Genomic DNA, 19,425 nt, shown 5'->3' with positions numbered 1-19,425 from the left:
CTTCCCGCTGGGCTGACCCGCCCCTGTCAAGGGCAGGAGGAAGCAGGCCCTCCTCGGCCCTGTCACGAAGGCCTCCCTGCCACGGTCCTCCTTAACAAACTGTTTGGCCTCACCTCCACCCTCCTGCACGCCCGCCACCTGAGCACACTGGGCTGTTCTCTGCCTCCTTCAGTTGTTCCAGTCCCTCCTCACACTTCAGCTCTAGGGCCATCTCTTCTTTGGAGCAGTTCCAGACTTCGCTTTGGGTGTCTTTGGTTATTTCCAAAAGTCAATTCCACTCTCAGTCTGAAAAATCTCAATCTGGGCCCCGTGCTTGGCCTGCCAGGTGATGAGTGTGAAGGGAACCACACACCGGGACACAAAAGTTCTTAGGACTTTGCTGACAAATCCCAGGCTTATAGCTGAATCTGGCGTACAGGGTGGGCTGGGCAATACAAAGTCTGGACACTAGAGTCTTCGCTCTGCTGCCAGCCAGCTGTATGACATGGGGAAACTGCTTCGCCTCTCTGAGCTTTGTATCGCCGAAGTGGGAATGCAAACATGACCCCAAGCCCTGTTTAAACAGCTCACGCAGGATTTCTATAAATCACCCCTGACAGCAGGGAAGGCTGGGAGGATACACAAAGGAGAGGCTGGGCATTTCAGCTGGACACTTCTCTGAAGCTTCCCCCATGCACAAACACTCTGCCCTGGCTGATCCATCCCTGCATCTGTACGTATTCCTCCTACTTCCTGGGCAGCAATCATGTCTAACTGACTGTTGGCATGTCTGCATCCTTCTCTAAGAAAATACAGAAATCAAGAAGCCAAAAGTATCACCTGACCTTGTAATAGGCTGTCATATAACTGGAGAGACCAAAAATCACTGCTGGGTACAGTGTGCCCAACCACCAGGCATAAATCCATAGGCCCAAAGTGCAGCAGACCAAAGGGAAATTCTGAGTACCCGTGCACATTCAGGAAAGGACCTACGGCGTCTTCCTACACTGCAGAGGCAGGAAAACAGACAACTCTATTTCCCACGCTCCTTCGCACCTGGGGTTCTGAGTACCGTTTGGGATCCGTCAGTGAGACGCATTTGCTGGGCTCTGAACCTGCAGCAGTTAGACGAGGAGAGAGCGAGAGCTCAGTGGCCCCAGCCGGTTCTGGGGCCAGGAGCCGTCACGGCGGTTTCTGACCTGGGCAGCAGTGGTGCGGTTTCTTGGTCAGTGGCTGCAGCACCAGCTTCCCAATTCCACGGGCTGTTAGCTACCTGCTCGATTACAGAGGCGGAAGCAGCATCCGTGGGGGCCCAGTTCTAATGGGATGTGTGGGAAGTGGCCCTGCCCAGCCTAGATTCCATCTCCTAACTCTTCCCATCCATCTCTCCAATCAGTCCCTTCTGCTGAAACGAGTGGGAGGGTCTTGCGTCCTGGACCAGGAACCCTGACCAACAGAAGGTCTCACCAGAGTGTCCCGCTCCTAGACATGTCCTTGCACCCTGGGAATTCTTCTGTTTTCCAGGCCTTTGGTCTGCAGAGACCTTTAGGGCAGAAGACCCCCTCAGGCAGATAGCCCTCATCTAAGGCCCAGGCACTCTGTGGATTTCCCAAATAAAGCAGTAAACAACCAAATCTGAGTAATTCAATTCCTAGCTCCCATCTACTCTTCCTTAAAGACAGAGGCTCTGGGAAGACTTTCCTGACCACCTAAAACTAGGTTAGGCCCCCTAGACATGCGCTTCGCTTCCGTGCTGACAACACCAAAGCACTCACCTCAGTGTACAACAGTTCTGTGCTTTGTGCAGTCTGTCTGCCGAGCTCCGGGAGGGGAGGAAATTTGCTTCATTCACTTTTTTCTTTACATTTTGAAATATGAGGTATAATTCATGTAGCATGAAATTCACCATTTTAGAATGTATACACAGTACAGGTTTTTAGTGTATTCATTATTTTGTGCAACCATCACTACTGTCTAATCCTAGAACAGTCCCATCACCCTAAGAAATCCACACCTGACAGATATAAATAGCACTCAGTCCCATTTTCCCCTCTCCTCTTCCCCTGGCAACCACTGATCTACTTCCTGTCTCTCTGGATCTGCCTATTCTGGGCATTCCCTGTAAATGGAATTATGTAATAGGTGGCCTTTTGTGCTTGGTTTGTTTCACTTAGCATGCCTTCAAGGTTCATCAATATTATGGCATGAATTGGTACCTAATTCCTTTTTATGGCTAAGGAATACCCCATTTGCATGCATACATCACATTCTATCTATCCTTTCCTCAGCTGGTAGACATCTGAGTTGCTTCCACTTTTTGGTGATTATGAATAGTGCTACTATGAATATTCACTTCTCTATCCCCAGTGCCCAGTCGCGCCTAGCACACAGTAGGTACTCAATTAATGCTTGCTGAATGAATGAAGAGCCCAGGTGATTTTCCTAAAGAACCCTTTTCTCCATGTGGCATGGCGGCAATGCTTCCCTGACAAAGAAGAGCTGTCCTCGGCTGCCTGTCAACGCTGCCTCATCTGCTCACGGGCCCCGGTGTCTCTGGCAGGGACTCTTCCACGTAGTTTGAGCTTCATCAGGAGAACGTGATATCCCTTTAGGCCTATCATCCCTCACAAAGAGCAAGGAGATCCTTCAACTTACTTCTCCTGCAAATGCATTTACTTCCCTTTTATCCTTCCTAGGTACACTGCTCTATCCTGCATCCTCCCTTCCCTCTTGCCCCGTCAGCCAGGCCCCTTCCTCCCAAGTGCCAGCCTGAGACGCAGGGTCATGTGCTCAGACATGTTCCTGCCTTTCCCCTGCCTTTCCCCCTGCCTTTCCCCCTGTTAGCGCCGACTCACCAAGCCGGCTGATGTCTACACTGTCGGCCCTCTCACCACCCAGTCATGTACTTACACCCTAGACCCAGGACTCAGTCTTCAGCATCAAGGATGTACACCTTCCAGAACAGAACAGTCCGAAAGAAACAGCATGAGAGCCACACATGTAACTTTAAATTAGTAGACTCACATGCCCCAGTTATTCCCAACATACTTAAACATACTGCGATAACTAAATAAAGCATGCATTTAAAAACTAAATTTAACTTCATTAAAATTAAAATTCTGTTCCTGAGCCACACTAGTCTTATTGTAAGTGCTCAGCAGCCACATGTGGCTTGTGGCTACCGCACCAGACATCACAGTTCCAGAAAACTAGCCTTCAAGAACAGCTGGCCCAGGGCAAATTCAGGCAGATGTCAAACTGCCTGGAATCCAGAACAAAACAGGGGCACTGCAGTCCTAAATACCGAGGGCTGCGGGCTCTGCTCATTCAGCAAGCACTTACTAAACCCCTTCTGTGAGCATGTCATAGGCCTTCAGAGGGGACACAGGTGGAGAGACATGTCACACGCACTTAAAGTGGCAGTTTTACAGTCTGGTTATGTGTTTAAGTTAGCTTCTAAAAGTTAATTAGACCCATAATGTAATTGAAATATTATAAAGTTACAATTGTGTTTAAGCCTAAAATCAAAACTATGAGTCTTATTTTTCCAACAACATAACATTTAAACAAATATACCCAAATGTGTTTTTAACAGACACACAGTCCTTAAGGCCCTCAGCATAGTTGACCAGACTCAAAGTCTAGCCTTATGTGAGCAATTGAAAGTCCAGAAAAAAGGGGAAGAAACTGGAATGCTGGCTTCAAAGCCAGATACACTGTGCACTGAGGCTGATGAGTGACCTTCAAACCCAAACAGGAATCACTGTTTTCAGACCTTCTTACTCTAGGAGTCAAAATACTCTCTCTCTTATCAAGAAGTGAGAAGAAGAAAAAAACAAACACTGACAACAGATGTGGATTCTGATTTCTAGATGGGGATGAGCAACTAAGGGGTGAAGGAGAGGCAGGGAGGAGCACAGTGAGTCCCAGAGCCTTGCCTGAATGGGGAAGGGGACTGGGAAGGACGGGTGAGACTTATCATCAAGGGGCTGGAGGGAGGGCTGCAGCCGGGGGTAATGAGAGCATAGGGACAAGGAGAATGGAAAGGAGAGGCTCAGGATAGGCTCCTCACTGAATCTAAAGATCATCCTATTTAAGGGCATTTGAGAACTGAAAACTGCTGCTGCTAAAGATGATGTGGTGATGATGATGATGGAGATGACGGTAACGCTATGGATGGTGATGATGATGATGAAAGTGAGGCTGAGGATGATGGTGATGGTGAGGATGGTGATGATGTGGTGATGATGATGGAGATGATGATGAAGGTGATGATGGTGATGGAGACAGCACCTAACAGTTGACATTTATTGTTTCCTACATGGAAGAAACTGTTCAAAGTCCTTCATCCAGACATTGTTAGGTAATCCTCATTTAATGGGAAAGATCTCCATGCAGTGGAGAGTACTGAACACAACCCTGAGGAAAGAGTCTGACAGCCAGAAAGGAGGGGAGAGACCTTCCCAAGGACAGGGAATAAAAGAAACACTTCTTGGGGCTCTAAGTTTTATCCAATTTGCTCTGTCAGTTTCAATAACTACTCTCTTCTTGTTCAGTCTCAGACCAAACAACAAAGACTGGGCCTGTCTTCCTAAAACCAAGAACCAAACTCTCACTGGAGGTTCAAATTAACATTTGTAGCTAATGGTAATGACATGCTTCTGGAGTCCAACAAACCTGAGTTCAAGTCCCAGTTTGAGGCTCTTACTAGTTCTTAACAGTTAAGAGTTGGCCTTGGGCAGATTATTTTTTTAATCTTTTGGAATGCTGTCTTTATTATTCTCAAAAAGGAGAATGATCCGAATAAACCATGAGACTTTCCCATTTTTCACAAGCTTACCCTCTCCTTACCAGAGAAGCTAAAAAAGAAGAAAAATAGCAAAATTACCCCATTTCCTAAAAAACAAAGGGGAAAAGTCTTCCATCAAACACCTACCCTGGGCTTAGAAATCAGCAGGAGTCAGCACGCCCCCACCAACAGGAACAAGACTGGGGTTGAGACACGTCACTTTCTCACTCTCCAAATGTGGGAGGAGCCCCCAACTCCCCTCCCTAAAGAAAGCCAAGCCAGGCACAGGCCTCAAACTGCACCAGCTGTTCCTGAAGATAAGCAGGGAGGTCCTAAATTCACCCAGCACCTCATGGTCACAACAACTACCAGCTATGGCTCATGGAAAAGATCCCATCTGAAACAATTTCAAGACAAAATACTGAGATATTGTCAGCATGGCCTCTGTGAGGTGGGCAATTTACTGAATCTGACCCCTTTTCAACCCCCAGGAACATTTGAGTACATCTATGATGTTGGGGAAAAAAAAAATGGAGGGGGAAGGTATAGCTCAGTGGTAAAAGTGCATGCCTAGCATGCACAAGGTCCTGGGTTCAATCCCCAGTACCTCCATTAAAATAAATAAGTAAATAAATAAACTTAGTTACCTCCTCCCCCCCAAAAAATGGAGGCACGAACAATACAAACTAACAAAACCCATGGCACTTCCCTAAGTACTCTTTGGCTCTGAAACATGTGACACTCACAGGGGCTGTTCCTCCAGCTCTGGCTTGCTCAGGGCAGTGCATCCTCACCGGTCCACTTGCAGTGGGGGTGTGGCTAGAAAGACCCCATCACAGTGCCCAGGGCATGTGTCCGTCCACACTCAGAAGGGCCCCACCCTTGGTTGTTACCGCCATCATGAAATTCTTAATGATTAATCATTATTCATGATTCTTAACCAGGGGCCCTGCATTTTCATTTTATAGTGGGCCCTGAAAATTATGCAGAGGGTCTGGTGATGCCGACTCAGAAGAGGGGCTCAATTCACAGCCACAAGTGGGGAGCTGTGGCGTGGCCCTCACACCCAGGTCAGGGCCAGAACTCACAACTTCCTTGGAAGGAATCGGACTAGTTTTCATTCTTAGGAAGAAAGGATCTGACCTCACACTACCTCCTTAAAAACAAAAACAAACAAAAAAGGCAACTGCAATTCCATTTGAAAGATGGAAGAAGTATGCCAAGAAAGCGTTAATTTCCCTCTGGTTCTCGCCAGCCCCCAGGGGCAGAAGCTGTTAAATGCTCACTCGGAAATGCTAGGGGCAGTGCTGTTAGTTCCAGAAACCCAGCAAGGGCTGGGCCGTGGGGCGGAGCAGCACACAGCAACCACTCGGACCAGAGGGCAAGGAAGCATGAAGAGACATACTCACATCAAGGAATCAGTTATCCTAAGTAGAAAATGCAGGACACAAATGAAGGTTAACGGGTGGAGTGTAGCAAAAATTCAGGGAGAAGAGCTTCCCTGTGTGTTTGTGTGTGTCTGTGTGTGGGGAGGGGGTTTAAGTAAAAACTAAGGCTACAGGAATTTTTTTTTTAAATTAGAGATGTTTTTAAGAAGTGACAAAAACCACTTCTAAATTCTTCATTTTCCTGGTCAGGACAATTTTTCACAGGGAACCAAAGCTTACTGTAACACAAAATCAAACTGCTGTAACGGCTTTCAGTCCTTCAGTTTACTGGAAGATGTTAACAGACCACAGGGGCACGAAGGGCCGACCACCTGAGGTTCTGCAAACACCCCACACTCCCCAGCTCCCTGGGGAGGGCAGAGTCAGGGCAGGGTAGGAATTTCAAAGCTCAGCCTTCTACCCCCATCAGGGAGGCTACCCACAGAAACTGGGCCAGTTCAAGAGTGTGGGGAATCACAGGCCAAAACCCACAAACTCAATCAGGTGAAAGCCAGCCAGGGCAATCCCAAAGAAGCGATTTAAAGGAGCTTTTCTCTTCAATGGTTTGATCAACCAGACACTTGAGACTGGGTTCTGCTCGTTACCTGCCATATTCCAAAAGCGTGGCGTGGATTCGCGATTCTTCATCCAGCAGCTCCTCTGCTCCCTGCTGGCGTTTGTATTTTCGACGGGGCTGGTAAGCATCCTGAGAAGCGGATGAGACAGAGAGTTACTGAGCTGTGAGGAGGCTCTCCTCCTGAACCGGCTGCTGGGTGGTCCAGCCGGTGAGGTGCAAGAGTCCTTCCCGGTCACGGTGAGTACACAGCTCTCCGGCAGAACACCCGGCACAGGGGGCTGCCTTCAAGGAGTCTGCCCCTTTGATTTTCACATCCGTAGCAAACATTTCTCCCCATCTATCGCTGTCAACTCTGTTTCAACTTGATGCTTTTTTGTCCAATGACATTTTAACATTTCATGCAGTCAAACATGTCATCTTACTTCCTAACCCAGGGATTGCCAAAAAAAAAAGCTCCTGTATGTTGCTTTTATAGATTATACATAGCTTTTTAATCTAGTTAGGATTTTTTTTTGGTATAGTGAAAAGTAAGTATCTATTGATATCTATTTTTTTTAATGGAAAACAAAGGATCCCAACATCATCAGCTTAATAGTCCACCCTCCCCTTGATTTAAAAAACACACATAAAAACGTGCACCAGTATTATACTCTTCCATTCCTCCTGCTTTGTGAGTCTTCATCCTGTCTCCACTGTTCTTTTCCAAATTTCCTGGCTCCTCTTACACATTTTCTCTTCCAAATGAATTCTAGTTATCAGCTTGCCAAGTTCATCATGGAAAGCTGTTGAGCTTTTATTAGAATCACACCAAATTTATAGATTGCTTTGGGAGGAACCAACATCTTTATAATATTGAATCTTGCCTTGAAAAGCAAGGTTTAGGTTTATCTCTCTATTCAAATCTTTTTTTTTATTCCTTAATAAAACTTTCCAGAAAAAAATGCATATTTTCTGCAATCACTACATATCCCGACTGTTTTACCATCCAGAGCCACAAACTGTGCAACAATCACAGATATATATGTTAACTCAGACTCTTAAAAAAAAAATCCTCTCATAGCAAAGGAAATCTCAATTCTTAAACTGTAATATCAGAAAAGACTAGATATAAACCCTTCAGAGATACGTATCTTTTTTTACAAAAGTGTTTTGAGGTTTATCCTCAAAAAAAGTTATGAAAACATAAAACACACCATCAGCTTTCTCTGACTTTTAAAATTATTAGAGTATGATTTAGTTACAAATGTAGAAACAAATACAGATTACTCTGTGTAGGACACATTCCAAAATTGTGTGTGTGTGTGTACACACACACACACACACACACACTCCTAAATAAAGTATATGGCATGTAGCAGGTGCTCAATTAATGTAGATCCTCACCCCCAGATTACCTGGTTTGTCATTCTGCCCCAAATGAAAGTCCTTTCTGGCTGCCAAACTGACATCATGTAACACCTCAGTAATATTTGCTCAGGGCTCTGGTGCAAGCAGGGAGCTGTTCATGCGGGGTATTCTAGCTCGTCCCTGGACCTTTTCTCTGCCACTAGACGTCACCACACCCACTCACTACCTGGACATCACCGGGACCAGCACTATCATCAGGTTTCTCCAGACAGTGGCATTTTAATGCTAATTAGAATTCTTCCCCTCTTGATAATCCTGGTTAACTTCATTACTATCTCATTTTTTCTAAATGAAAAGTTTCAAACATACAGAAAAAAAAATCCTTTCTGTAACATATATATAATCTCTACAATTTTGAGGAAGAGGAATGAGACAGGTTCTGGGACGATACTGGAGGGCTGTTCTTATAATTTGCTGCCACAAATACGCCTCGTTTGCTGCTGGTGCCTACGTGGATAGCAAGCTATAAATAGCGTAAAACAGATTTATGGGGAAATGAGAAGCATCATAAACCCATATGACGTCAGTTACTGTGTACGATCTAATTGCCACTGAGCCTCACTGTTACAGCAGCACTGTATAATTGAGCTTAACTACTATCTTCCCTACTTACTACTCACAGAGTCAGTGACCCCAGACAGGAAACTGGGATCTTCTAAAAACGGACTGATTCCAAAACAACAGCACACTGAAACCAACAGCCACAAGGACCTTTTACTCTGCCAAATGACGACAATGTTGGCCTTTTGTGTAATTATTCCTTATACTTTAAAGTAGCTTCCAAGCACCTTGCTTTTTGAATTTTATAACCACATCACGAGGCAGAGCCAAGGCGGATGCTGTCACCTCCACTCTGTTACTCAGTCTGTCCAGGATTGCTAGGATAGGTACCCTGGCTGCGAGTCCCAGGGGTTCCTCCTACACTAACTTGCCCCTGGGGGGCATTCCAGTCACCCACCTGTCACTTAAGCTGAGCCCTCTCACGAGACATCATACAATCTGAGGCTGCCACCTGCATCGTTACAATGGTTTGCTTAAGTAAAGGATCTAAATGTCAGAGGTTTCCATACCAACTACAAAGAACTATTGCTAAGTCACCCTTTAAAGCAATAAGAGTCAGGAACACCGACATCTAGTCCCACCTCTGCCATCCTGACCCAGGGAAAGGCAGTTCCCCTCAATGAGCCTGTTTCCTTGTCTATAAAATGCAGGTTGGATCTTGAAGGAGACTCCTAGTCTGTCATTCTTTGTGTTCTTTTAACCCTGCAAAGATAATGACTTGGTAGCATGATTCCATCAACAATTTAAAGTCTGACATTAATTTTTTTGAAGACCTATGCTTTTATGTATGACTGCACTCTTCAGAAGGCATGCAAAATCAGTTCCTCCTGTTGGTAATAGTGGCAGCAGCAGAGCGGCTGTCCTTTACTGAATGCGAGGCACGTGCCAGGTATGTGCTGCTCTACACGTGCTGCCCACCTGACCCTCACACGTACGAGGGCACCATCCTTGTTCACGTACACGGATGACGGCACAGCACAGGGTAACAACGTGCCCCTGGTCACCAAGGCTGTAAATGACAGACACAGAACGACTCCAGAACTGAGACTCTTAAGCACCCTGCAAAGTGTGTTCTACCTCAACTTGGATCACCTCCATGGTGGGCTCAGATCACTTGCTCAGCAGATGCCAAAGGATACACGAGTGGGGTTAAAAAAAATCGGTGATCCTTTTATAAAGCAGAGGCCCCTGTGCTGAGGGTCACAGATCTCAACTTCGCAGGCCCAGCCACCAGTCAGGTTCCCTCTGAGTCACGTCCCAAATGGCAGGAAAGGGAGGCAAACACGAGCACCAGGATCGCATCTGCAGCAATGTCCTCACCACGGCCACCAACAGCCACTCCCTTGTGGACTCCAGGAGCCAGCGAAGCCCGGCCCAGCAGGAAGCGGAGTCCTGGGGGCTGCCTGCGCTGACTGAGAAGCTCACCCTCAGGGCCCACCCGACACCCCAGCCCACAAGTCCCTGAACAAACACCGCTTTCCACCCAAAGGGGCGCCACAGGTGTTCCCACCACTGCATGCGGGGCCCTGAAAGATCCCACAAGAAAAAGTGATCATAACTGGGATAAGTATGCCTGTTTTCTTCATGTCCACATTAATAAAATCACCACCACCACCACCATGGAGGCCCCGGGTGCTGAGTGAGGATTTTCTTTAAAAACTCCATCGCAAATGAGAGGAAGAAAAAAAATGTGTCTCTAGAGGCCTGAAATGTCTAATAAACACAGAGGTGTCAGGCTCAGTTTCACTGACAGGCTGACCAACAGCTACACGGGCCTTTCATTCTCGGTGATACAGCCCCAAAACGTATTGTTTCTCACTCTCTACCCAGGGCTCCGAGTGAGATTTACATCTGAAGATAGTCGATTAAGCATTATATATTTTTACTTCATTGTTTTTGAGCCAGTAATACACAGACTCAGTATAAAATTCAAACAGCGCCGGGTTTACAGGGGAAAGAGAATTTCCTTTCCCCTCTGCCCCTGGTTCCCTGGCTCCCTGTATCAGAGGTAACCCTGCCACCTAGTTCTCAGATCTCTGCAGAAAAAATGAAGCACATTTAAACAAGGAAAGCAACTAATTGGTTATTATCTGTCCTGAAAATGCAACTAGGAAGAATCTTTAATAGCATACAAGACTCCATGCTGGTAAGTGGAAAAAAAAACTTACAAACTTATAGTCAAAGTAAAATTCTAGTTTGGTATAAAAATGCACATTAAAAACACGGAAGAGGTAGGTACAAGCATCAAAAGTGGCTGCTTCTGTGTTGTTGGATTAAGGTTGATTTTCTCCCTCTGTATCTATCAACCTTTAAAAAAAAAAAACTTTACGGATGTTATAAACTGTACACCAATTTCATAACCAGGGAAACAATTACTCTGCTGTCCTATCACATCCTCTTATTATTACTATTTAGTACTGCCACCAAATCTGAAACCAGTATCTGGCTTCAGAGTGGACTCTCTTAGAGGTTTTCCATTCCTGCCATTTCCAAAATGGAACCGTGGAAAAGATGAAAAGTACAACTATAAAGTGACAAAGATTCTTTTGTTCTGTTTTAAATGAGCATTCTAAGCCTTTCACCACGTCACAGTTACTGCTCTTTTCAGAGTAATCACCTTGAGAGACCACATATTTATTCTTACAGTAAAAAAAAAAAAAAAAAAAAAAAAAAAAGAGCAAAATAACTCTATATATTATTTCCTGAAGAAAGAGAACTTACACCCAGGCACTGAGGCTCCATTCCCGTCAGCTCAGGTAGGAAGGCCGGAGGGTGGTGTGGGGAGGGTGCTGACCAAGTTCTGCTGGGCTCTGGCCCAGAGGGTTCTGAAAAGGCCCCGAGCTCTTCCCTGGGCCTTGTGCTGGGGAAGACCCCGTGGTTCAGGTGCACCGTGCATGGTGACAAAGGCCATCCCAGAGTTTCCCACGCAAAGCTCAGAAGCTGCTCTGCCTGTCCACAGCCATCATGAGAGTGGGAGCCTCACCAGATCAGCTCCAGTTCATCATCTGCCCTTGGGAGCTCCCTGAAGTTCACACCTGCCACTGGCACAAACGAGGAAGGGCTTTGGGTTTAGAAAACTGGAACTAAGGAAAACACAGGGCTGTGGTTGTGGCACGTTCAACCCGTGGACACTGGCATGGGATACTGGGCGGGGACGCAGGCAGGCCTCCCTCACACGCACATGTGAGGTCAGCTTCTGGGCAAGCCTGGCAGATAGAAACCTCAAAGGAGCAGGGGTTTCTATGATTTAAATCAAAGGGCTATTTGGAGGCTATGACCCTACGTTCTTCCCTTGCAGAAGAGCTCAGGCAGGGAGCTTACCGAGAGGTCAACGACTGTTTTGATGGCCCTTTCTCTTCTCTTGATGAAGTCATCATCCTGCAAGACAGAACCCAGGGATTAAACAAAGCCTGCGTGAAGACTGAGACAACTGGACTGCCCAGCAACCCGTCTTACAAACTGACTTCTCTTCACAACTTTGCCTGAAGAAGTCTCAATATTCTAACACACTGGAATATATTCTGCATGGGAAAAAGCCAGGGCCTCTGCAGACGGCTTCAAAGCAGATCCCTACAGCCGGTCAGAAAAAGGGGGGCTACAGAGTGTGGCGGTGAAGACAGGTATTCTCACTTCAAATCCTCATGAGCTCTGAAACCTCAAGCAAGTTATTGAACCTCTGAGCCTCAGTTTCTCCATCTGTAAAATGGGGCCATCTATCTCAGCGAGCAGTCGCGAGGATTAAAAAGTAGAAGGCACATGATGTGCTGGGACTGGGATTTAGTATCTGATAATGAGCAGCTTTTATTGTTGCTGTTGTGATTATTATTAAACTGTTACTACTGGAGTGTCCTAAGCAGGTGGTCTCCCGAAAAGCTTTATATGACTGTACAAAAACATACTCATGCTCTTGAAATTTAGTGAAAGCTTTGGATCAAGTGCCAAAATTGAGAGAAAAGGACAAAATTGTAGGGCTTAACATGGAGTGCCTATTTAAAGAGGCAACTCTAATGAAGCAGGAGGCCCAGTTTCAGTGCTGACCAGGTAGAGGCAGAGATGCCAAGACCAGGTCGGGGCAGAGATGCCACACAGGTGGGTGGCAGTGCAGGGAGCCTGAGCTCACCCTGCCCCTTCCCAGGGGGCCCCCAGCTGTGCACTCACGTTCTCAGTTGGACAAGAACAGAACAGAATGCTGACCTCGGGGAGGCGGTAGGTCTTCTGGAACTGGGATATGGAGTAGGAGCGGATGTAGTCACCCATCTCTTCTTTTGTTTCGATAGCCCGCTTCACCAGCCACTGGGGAAGGAAGCGGGGAGACGGGGGCTGACGGGGATGGAACACCACCGCGGTAAAGGCCGACTCCGGGACAGGGCAAGTCATGAACCCAAGTCACAGAATGTGCACTGAGCAGGCGACAAGAGACTCAGCACACTCTGCCCTACAGGAAAGGCCACCGCTGGGCGTCTGGATGCTGGGGTCCAGTGGGACCTAGAGTTGGCAGCCGTGCAGGAGCCTGGGAGCCTCACTCCAGGTGCCCAGGCCTCAGATTCCCCCTCCACACCTACGGCGGAGGCGAGAGTATCAGTTCCTTTCACTGTACAGAGGGACGGTGGGAGCAAATGAACACAAGTACTAGAGAGCCCTGGACATGCCTGGCGCACAGCTGGTCCCCACCTCCCTGCTCCTAGAGGCAGATCGCACTGGAACTCACTCCTGCCGGTGCTGCTGCTGCCAGAGAACCACTGAGAACACCTAGTCTAACCTCTTGCGATAGGTGAAAAAATCCCCCCAGTATTCAGACTTGGGAGCAGGTGTGCTGAGTACACAGCCCCCGGCTCAGATGGGCCTGGTGCTCACCGCACCTGCCCTCTGAATCCACACAACACTATAAGCTAACAGAATCGGAAGCTCAGAGACCACACAGTCCGTCCCCTGATCCACAGCCCGCGGGCCCCAGAGCTGTGGGCCCCAAATCGGGGGCTTTTTAGCGCATCTGAGCCGCATGAAGTTTCCCAGCTCCAAGGGGCTGATGTGCAGAAGGGGCTGCTCTTCGTGTCTGCCTACTGACAACTCCAGGTACCTGAAACACACACACACATCCCGCAGCCTGCGCAAGACCCAGGTGCTCTGAAGGTGAGAGTGCAAATGCAGAAAGCGCCTCCGCTTCTCCTCCCCGGCCCTTCCTCCATTCCTGTTGTTACTCAAGAACATACGGAGGGGCTGCCATCTGTCAGGGTCGCCATCTCTCTCCAGAGAGCACTCCTAATGCCTTTGGGTGGTTTGGGACAGTAGCTCTGTTTCCCCGAGAGCACAGCCAGGTGCGAGAGCACAGCCAGGTGCGGCAAGGTTTACACACGCACGGGGCACTGGGCTCCTGCAGGGACGGCAGGAATGCAGCCAGCTCAAGGAAAGGACGCGCTTAGGAAGCAGGTACCCAGGGCAGGGGGGCTGCCAACAACTATTCTTTTAGTTTTAGGGGATCATTTTCTTGTTGCTGGTATCCTTCATTCATCTCCATCACTCCACTCCACCCCACCTCCGAACAATGACCTCAGGCACCCACTAAAACCCAGAAGGGCGGGGCAGACGATCAGACAGCACTGGGAACCACTCTAGGCCCTTACCGGCACCCCCACCCCAGCACTGCCCCTCAACTCAGGAGGCTGACTCACTGCTCAGCTCAGTTTCACTCTGCTTTCCTCTGCATCTGGAGACCCAGTTTCTGGCCTTTCATAGTTGTTTCCTTCTCAGCTCTGCCTCCATTAATTAGATCTACACTGAGTCATTGCGGCTGGATCCCAGCGCTCAGAGGAGAAAGGCAAAGCTGTCTGAGTCACAGGATTTCCTTTGAGACTTGGCTGCTCTGTTTTGGAGTTCCCAGCGTGACAGGCTGCAGAGGGGAACTCTAGGAGAGCTGAGCTCCGCCACGGGCCCCTAGCATGCGACACAAATGACTACCCTCACCGGCTTCACGTGTCCCGTGTGGGAGAAAATGATGAGACCTGGAACTCCCAGGAGCTGCAAGTTAGCTCCGCTTTTCTCCTGGCCGCATTCAGGGTCACTGCAGCTGCGCTAACGGCGGGAACGAGGGTGGCGAGCCTCTAGAAGCACACCGCGCGACCAGCTCAGTGGTGCCCGGTGGCTGGTCCGTGACTGCCCTTTCACTGGTGTCCAGCACGACAGGAAGCACCTCCAGGCGCGTGGTGAGTTCTTTATAAGATTAAACATATTCCATTTGAAGGACTGTCCTTTAATCTAAAAGTGGGGGTTGAATGGCCTTTCTCTGGGGGGAAGGGCATAGCTCAGTGGTAGACAGCGTGTTCGGTGTGCACAAGGTCCTGGGTTCCAACCCCAGTACCTCCATTGAAAAAAAAAGGGTCTTTCTTTCAGGATATTATAGAGAAAGATACTGGTTACTTAAAAAAAAAAGATGTCCATACGGGCCAAAATACAGGTGGTGACCACAGGTCAACCAGCATGTTTGCTTTAAAATTTTACAGGTCCGTGAAGTGAAGTCTGGTAACCATTAGCTGAGGCGCTCACACCCAGACGGGAAGCCCTCCAGCGCTGCACTCACAGCACAGAACATCAGGCACTCAGAATTCCCAAACCAACTATGGAAAACCACTCCGCCTTCATCGCCTTCTCACATCTAGACTCGATTTTTGGCCCTCAAAGTTCTAGCACAGGACTGAGCATGGTCTGGTCACTAGAGATCCAGGCAACAACGCCAGCCTGGTGGTGCTGGAGGTGTCAGTGACAACCCGCACAAGGAGGACCAGCTACCATCCCCGCAGCAGACATCCAAATGGCATCCTGAGTCAAAGTCTCAGCCTCAGATGTATAAACACCATTTACAAATTTCATCACACGTGATTTGAAGTCTAGAGCAGGGGGAGACTCCCAGTCACAGGAACAGCCCCAGAAACAACCACGTAGCACTTACGAAGCACTAAACGGGCCAATCCCTCAGCCAGGTGCTTCACACACATTAACCTTCTCAGTTTTCATCCATAGTGGATTTTCCTCCAGAAAGGGGGAAGGAATGAACGGGCAGGTGTTTTCTCCGGACAGAAACTAGAAGGCAGGAAATCCTCTGCAGTGTCACCAGCAGAACCTCCAGCTGTGTTAGAGCCATCGGAATCACAAATTTGATACGGTGGTGGAAAAAAATCATAGCATCCTGTCAGGTAGCCGCTATCATAATTTCTATTTAACAGGTAAGTTACGTTGTTTGTCTGAGGTCACAGAGCTAGAAAGTGGCAGAGTGAAGATCTGAACCCAAGAAGTCTCGAGAGTCCAGGCTGTTCACTCCTATACTATATAAACTTAACAGAAGCACGAGACTTCTCCAGAGAGCGCTGTGCAGCTTAACTCGTGGTGGCCGCTTGCTGGCGGAGTGGGAAAAGCACAAGGTGTGAAGACAGGACTTTACGCTGGAATCTGCCTCTGTCCTCCCTGGTTCTCTGCTCTCAAATCGATTGTCCTCTCTGAGTCTCACTTTGCTCAGATGTAAGACGGGGATTATACTAGATGCTTCAAAGAACGCTGCTAGGATCAGAAGCAGAGCACTGAGCACACAGCAGGCAACAAAGGTGAGTCCCTTCGCTCCTCCTCTTCTGTGGTGCCTGGAGGAGGGGCTGACACAGCAAGAGCCACGGGGCCCTGGGGGAAAGCTGTGCTGGAGATAAGTCCCTCATTAGATATTTAGTCCTCAAATAAGACCTGAATGCCTACAAAGTGCCAGACACTCTAGGAGATGCCGGAGACACAACAGGGAGCAGCTTACGGTCTGACGGGAGAGACACAAAACCACCCAGACGCTTGCATGTACACGTCCACACACCGCAGTAAGGAAGTGCAGTGAAGGCAGGGATGCGGCCATGTGAGAGGACACAGCAAAGGAACCTGTTCTGGATTCGGGGGGCAGGGGAAGCTTTCCTGAGGAAGCTTCGTGGACATGAGAGCTGAAGGATGAACATGAATTAGGCAGGTAAGGAGAGAAGGGAAGAGCTTCCCAGCCGGAGAGGAAGGGATCGTGGCAGGAGGAGGCATAGTACATGTGAGGACATTTGAAGACGAGTCAGAGGGGCTAGAACAGAAAGCACCCGGAGAAGCAAGAACTCACACGGGGCTGGACAGGCCGAGGGGACCAGAGCCTGGGGGGCAATGAAAAGCTACTAACAGGTACAAAGATCGGAGCAGGTGACGGTGTGAACGAGGGCAGAGCGGGTACTGAGGACCTCTCGAGGATGACACCAGAGGGGGTCATGTTCTGCTGTCACCAAGTAGACACGAGGCCCAGCAGATCCAGGATCCCGGCCAGACGACCCCAGAGCCAGACCCCGTCAGAATTCAGAGGGCGAGAAACCCCGCAGACGCTCTCACCTGAACGACAGGAAATATGTGAATGAAGTCCATCCCCTGGATCTGGTGCGGCTCCAGCTGGTGTGGACACTTCATTCTTGGCAGGACGGAGACGATTTTTTCTGACAGAGCTCTGTTGGGAGAAAGCAGCGAGCAGGAGTGAGAACGCAGTAAGCGTCCCTTAGGCATCTCCCTCGGCTGGGCTGCACCCCAGAGGAACCTGGGGCTTCTCAGTACCAGACCACCACCGAGCTTCTCCTGGCTGGCGGCAAAGGGAGAAAAACAAGCACCATTTAGATGTGTGTGAGCACGGAAGGCCGCAAAGCCGCCTTCACCCTTCATTCTAAGATTGGGTTCTTCCTACTTTTTGTATTAAAATATTCTGTTTCTTTATGATGTTACAATCACACTTGAGGTACAACAGTTGAGTAAGTTTTTAACACCCCTACATGGTAAAATAAAAGTTATCAGTGCCCTGTATTCTTTTACATTTCACTTGCTGCTCTACTTTTTCCACAAGTCTGGGAACCACTAGGCTAAACATTCGAAACTGCTCTAAATATCATTTGGGCAACAAATACTTACCAGACCCTGTGCTGGGTGCCCAGAGTATTAAGACAAAACATGGGACCTCGTGCTTAAAAAAAAAATTTTTTTTGAAGTTCTCTACTCTGGTACAAAGTATTTTTGAAATAAAAAATAGCCCTTACTTTTTTTTTGATACTCTAAAATTAATCCTGGATTTGAGGGAAACTCGTGTCCTCACTCGATTTTCCAGAGAGGAGTTTTCCACTTCTCACGAGGGACACTCAGCTCTCTCTCCCACACCTTGCTCCCGGTCCTCCCTGAACTGCTGGGGGAGGAGAGGAGGGGCCCCGCTCCTTGAGGTCCCTGAGCCCACTCCTGTCTCAGCTGGGAGATAAGCACCCTGGCATGGCTGGATGCTCAGCTGAGCCCTGGCCTGGAGAGGGCGGGGAAGTTTTATGGCAGGAGTGACAGACGCACCTGTGTGCGAGTCCATTTCACCACAGACTTAAATCTCCTTCTCTAATCAGCTGCTGTTTGATCTCCAACTGCCTGGTTCCTATTTCTTTGATCTGAATTGGATCAGATTCAAGAGAAGAGAATGGAGATTATTTAGCAGGTCCACTAACCCCCCAAACCATAGCATGTGGACCTGGAACCTTGAGAAACAGTCACAAGCCATGACCCTGAGGGGCCACACGGAGAAATGGGGGCTTCTGGCTCAGCCTACTTGGGTAGTTTAGATTACATTCCATCTAAGACCCTTAAAAAATCATAGCCAGTAGCAGCTGCTGGGCCTCATTTACAAGAGTCAGACTGTTTTCTAATAGATGGAGGCCCTGGTGAACAAGATCACCAGGTTCTTACTAGATGCTTCAAATGCAGCAAGTTTGGGGTCTACCAAAAGTATTACTTATTCAAAGAAATCTTGTACACCTTTGTCTTTCTGCGGTTCCATAATCCTTCCCAGGAGACAGACACCCTTAATACCAACTTCTAACCTGGGCCTGGATGAGAGCAGTTATCTTACCAACATTGCCCTTAGAAGGTTTGATGCCCTCAGTCTTGGGAGGAATGAAGTAATCTAAGGACAAAAGTCAAACGGCTCCCAGGGAACAGTCCTCGGAAAACACTCTACAAAACCATGTTCATAACAGTTAAAGCTGCAGAGGGAAACAGTCACACTCCCAGCTCCACTGATCATAGTATCAGTGTCAAGTCCAGTATGTTAAGAGAAAAGAATGCGAAGGGAAGACTGGTCCCTACCGCACACATTCACAGAAGGAAGGACACCCACTGCCCAGGGAAGAAGCATAGGGGAGGACATTTCCAGCCCAAACAGAAGGGGGGGGGGTGTGATTTACCCAAAAGACCTGAGAAGTGTCGGAGGGAAAGTGTCACATGGCCCCTGGGTGCTCCTACAGGCCCCTCCCTGAGCAGCCTGTCCTCGGCCACGTGTGACTTCTCTGCCACGAGATACAGGGCCTGCCCTGGTGGGGAAGCCTGTGGTTGTCCAGCTCTTCCTGGGGCCCAAATGGGACAGTTTGGTAGGATTACCAAACTCATTTGTCCACATATCTAAGGCTCTCTCTGATCAGCTTTATTTTCTAATTTGATTTCTCTAAGACTCCCATGCCTTGTTCCTTAATTTCCTTGTAACTTGTGAGGAGTAGAGATAGGTGCTTAATTGGCCCTGCTCCCTAGACTCCAAGCTTAACAAATGAAGATGATCAACTCTGGCTTTGCACCCTTGCTCAGGGCGGGTCTTAACTGTTCAGAAGGGGCCCCCTGTCCAG

At 48.3% G+C, this 19,425-nt stretch overlaps 1 protein-coding gene across 4 annotated transcripts in view; it reads right to left on the bottom strand.

Annotated features, from left to right (window-relative positions):
- The window catches only part of CCDC93 (CCC complex scaffolding subunit CCDC93), an 82,353-nt gene that overhangs the window by 51,428 nt on the left and 11,500 nt on the right, over positions 1-19,425 (bottom strand). For 2 of the 4 annotated variants that reach the window (XM_074363527.1, XM_074363528.1), the window contains exons 4-8: positions 17,126-17,237; positions 12,935-13,033; positions 12,062-12,118; positions 6,801-6,901; positions 6,178-6,195 (exon numbers count right to left, since the gene is read on the bottom strand). In XM_074363527.1, coding sequence (XP_074219628.1) covers positions 6,178-6,195; positions 6,801-6,901; positions 12,062-12,118; positions 12,935-13,033; positions 17,126-17,237 — 387 coding nt within the window. The remainder of the gene's footprint in view (positions 1-6,177; positions 6,196-6,800; positions 6,902-12,061; positions 12,119-12,934; positions 13,034-17,125; positions 17,238-19,425) is intronic. The other 2 variants (XM_074363529.1, XM_074363530.1) reach the window with 1 other exon arrangement.

This window comes from Camelus bactrianus, chromosome 5 (assembly GCF_048773025.1).
Source record: "Camelus bactrianus isolate YW-2024 breed Bactrian camel chromosome 5, ASM4877302v1, whole genome shotgun sequence".
Lineage (NCBI taxonomy): Eukaryota > Metazoa > Chordata > Mammalia > Artiodactyla > Camelidae > Camelus > Camelus bactrianus.
This window is presented reverse-complemented; position numbering and strand designations above follow the sequence as displayed.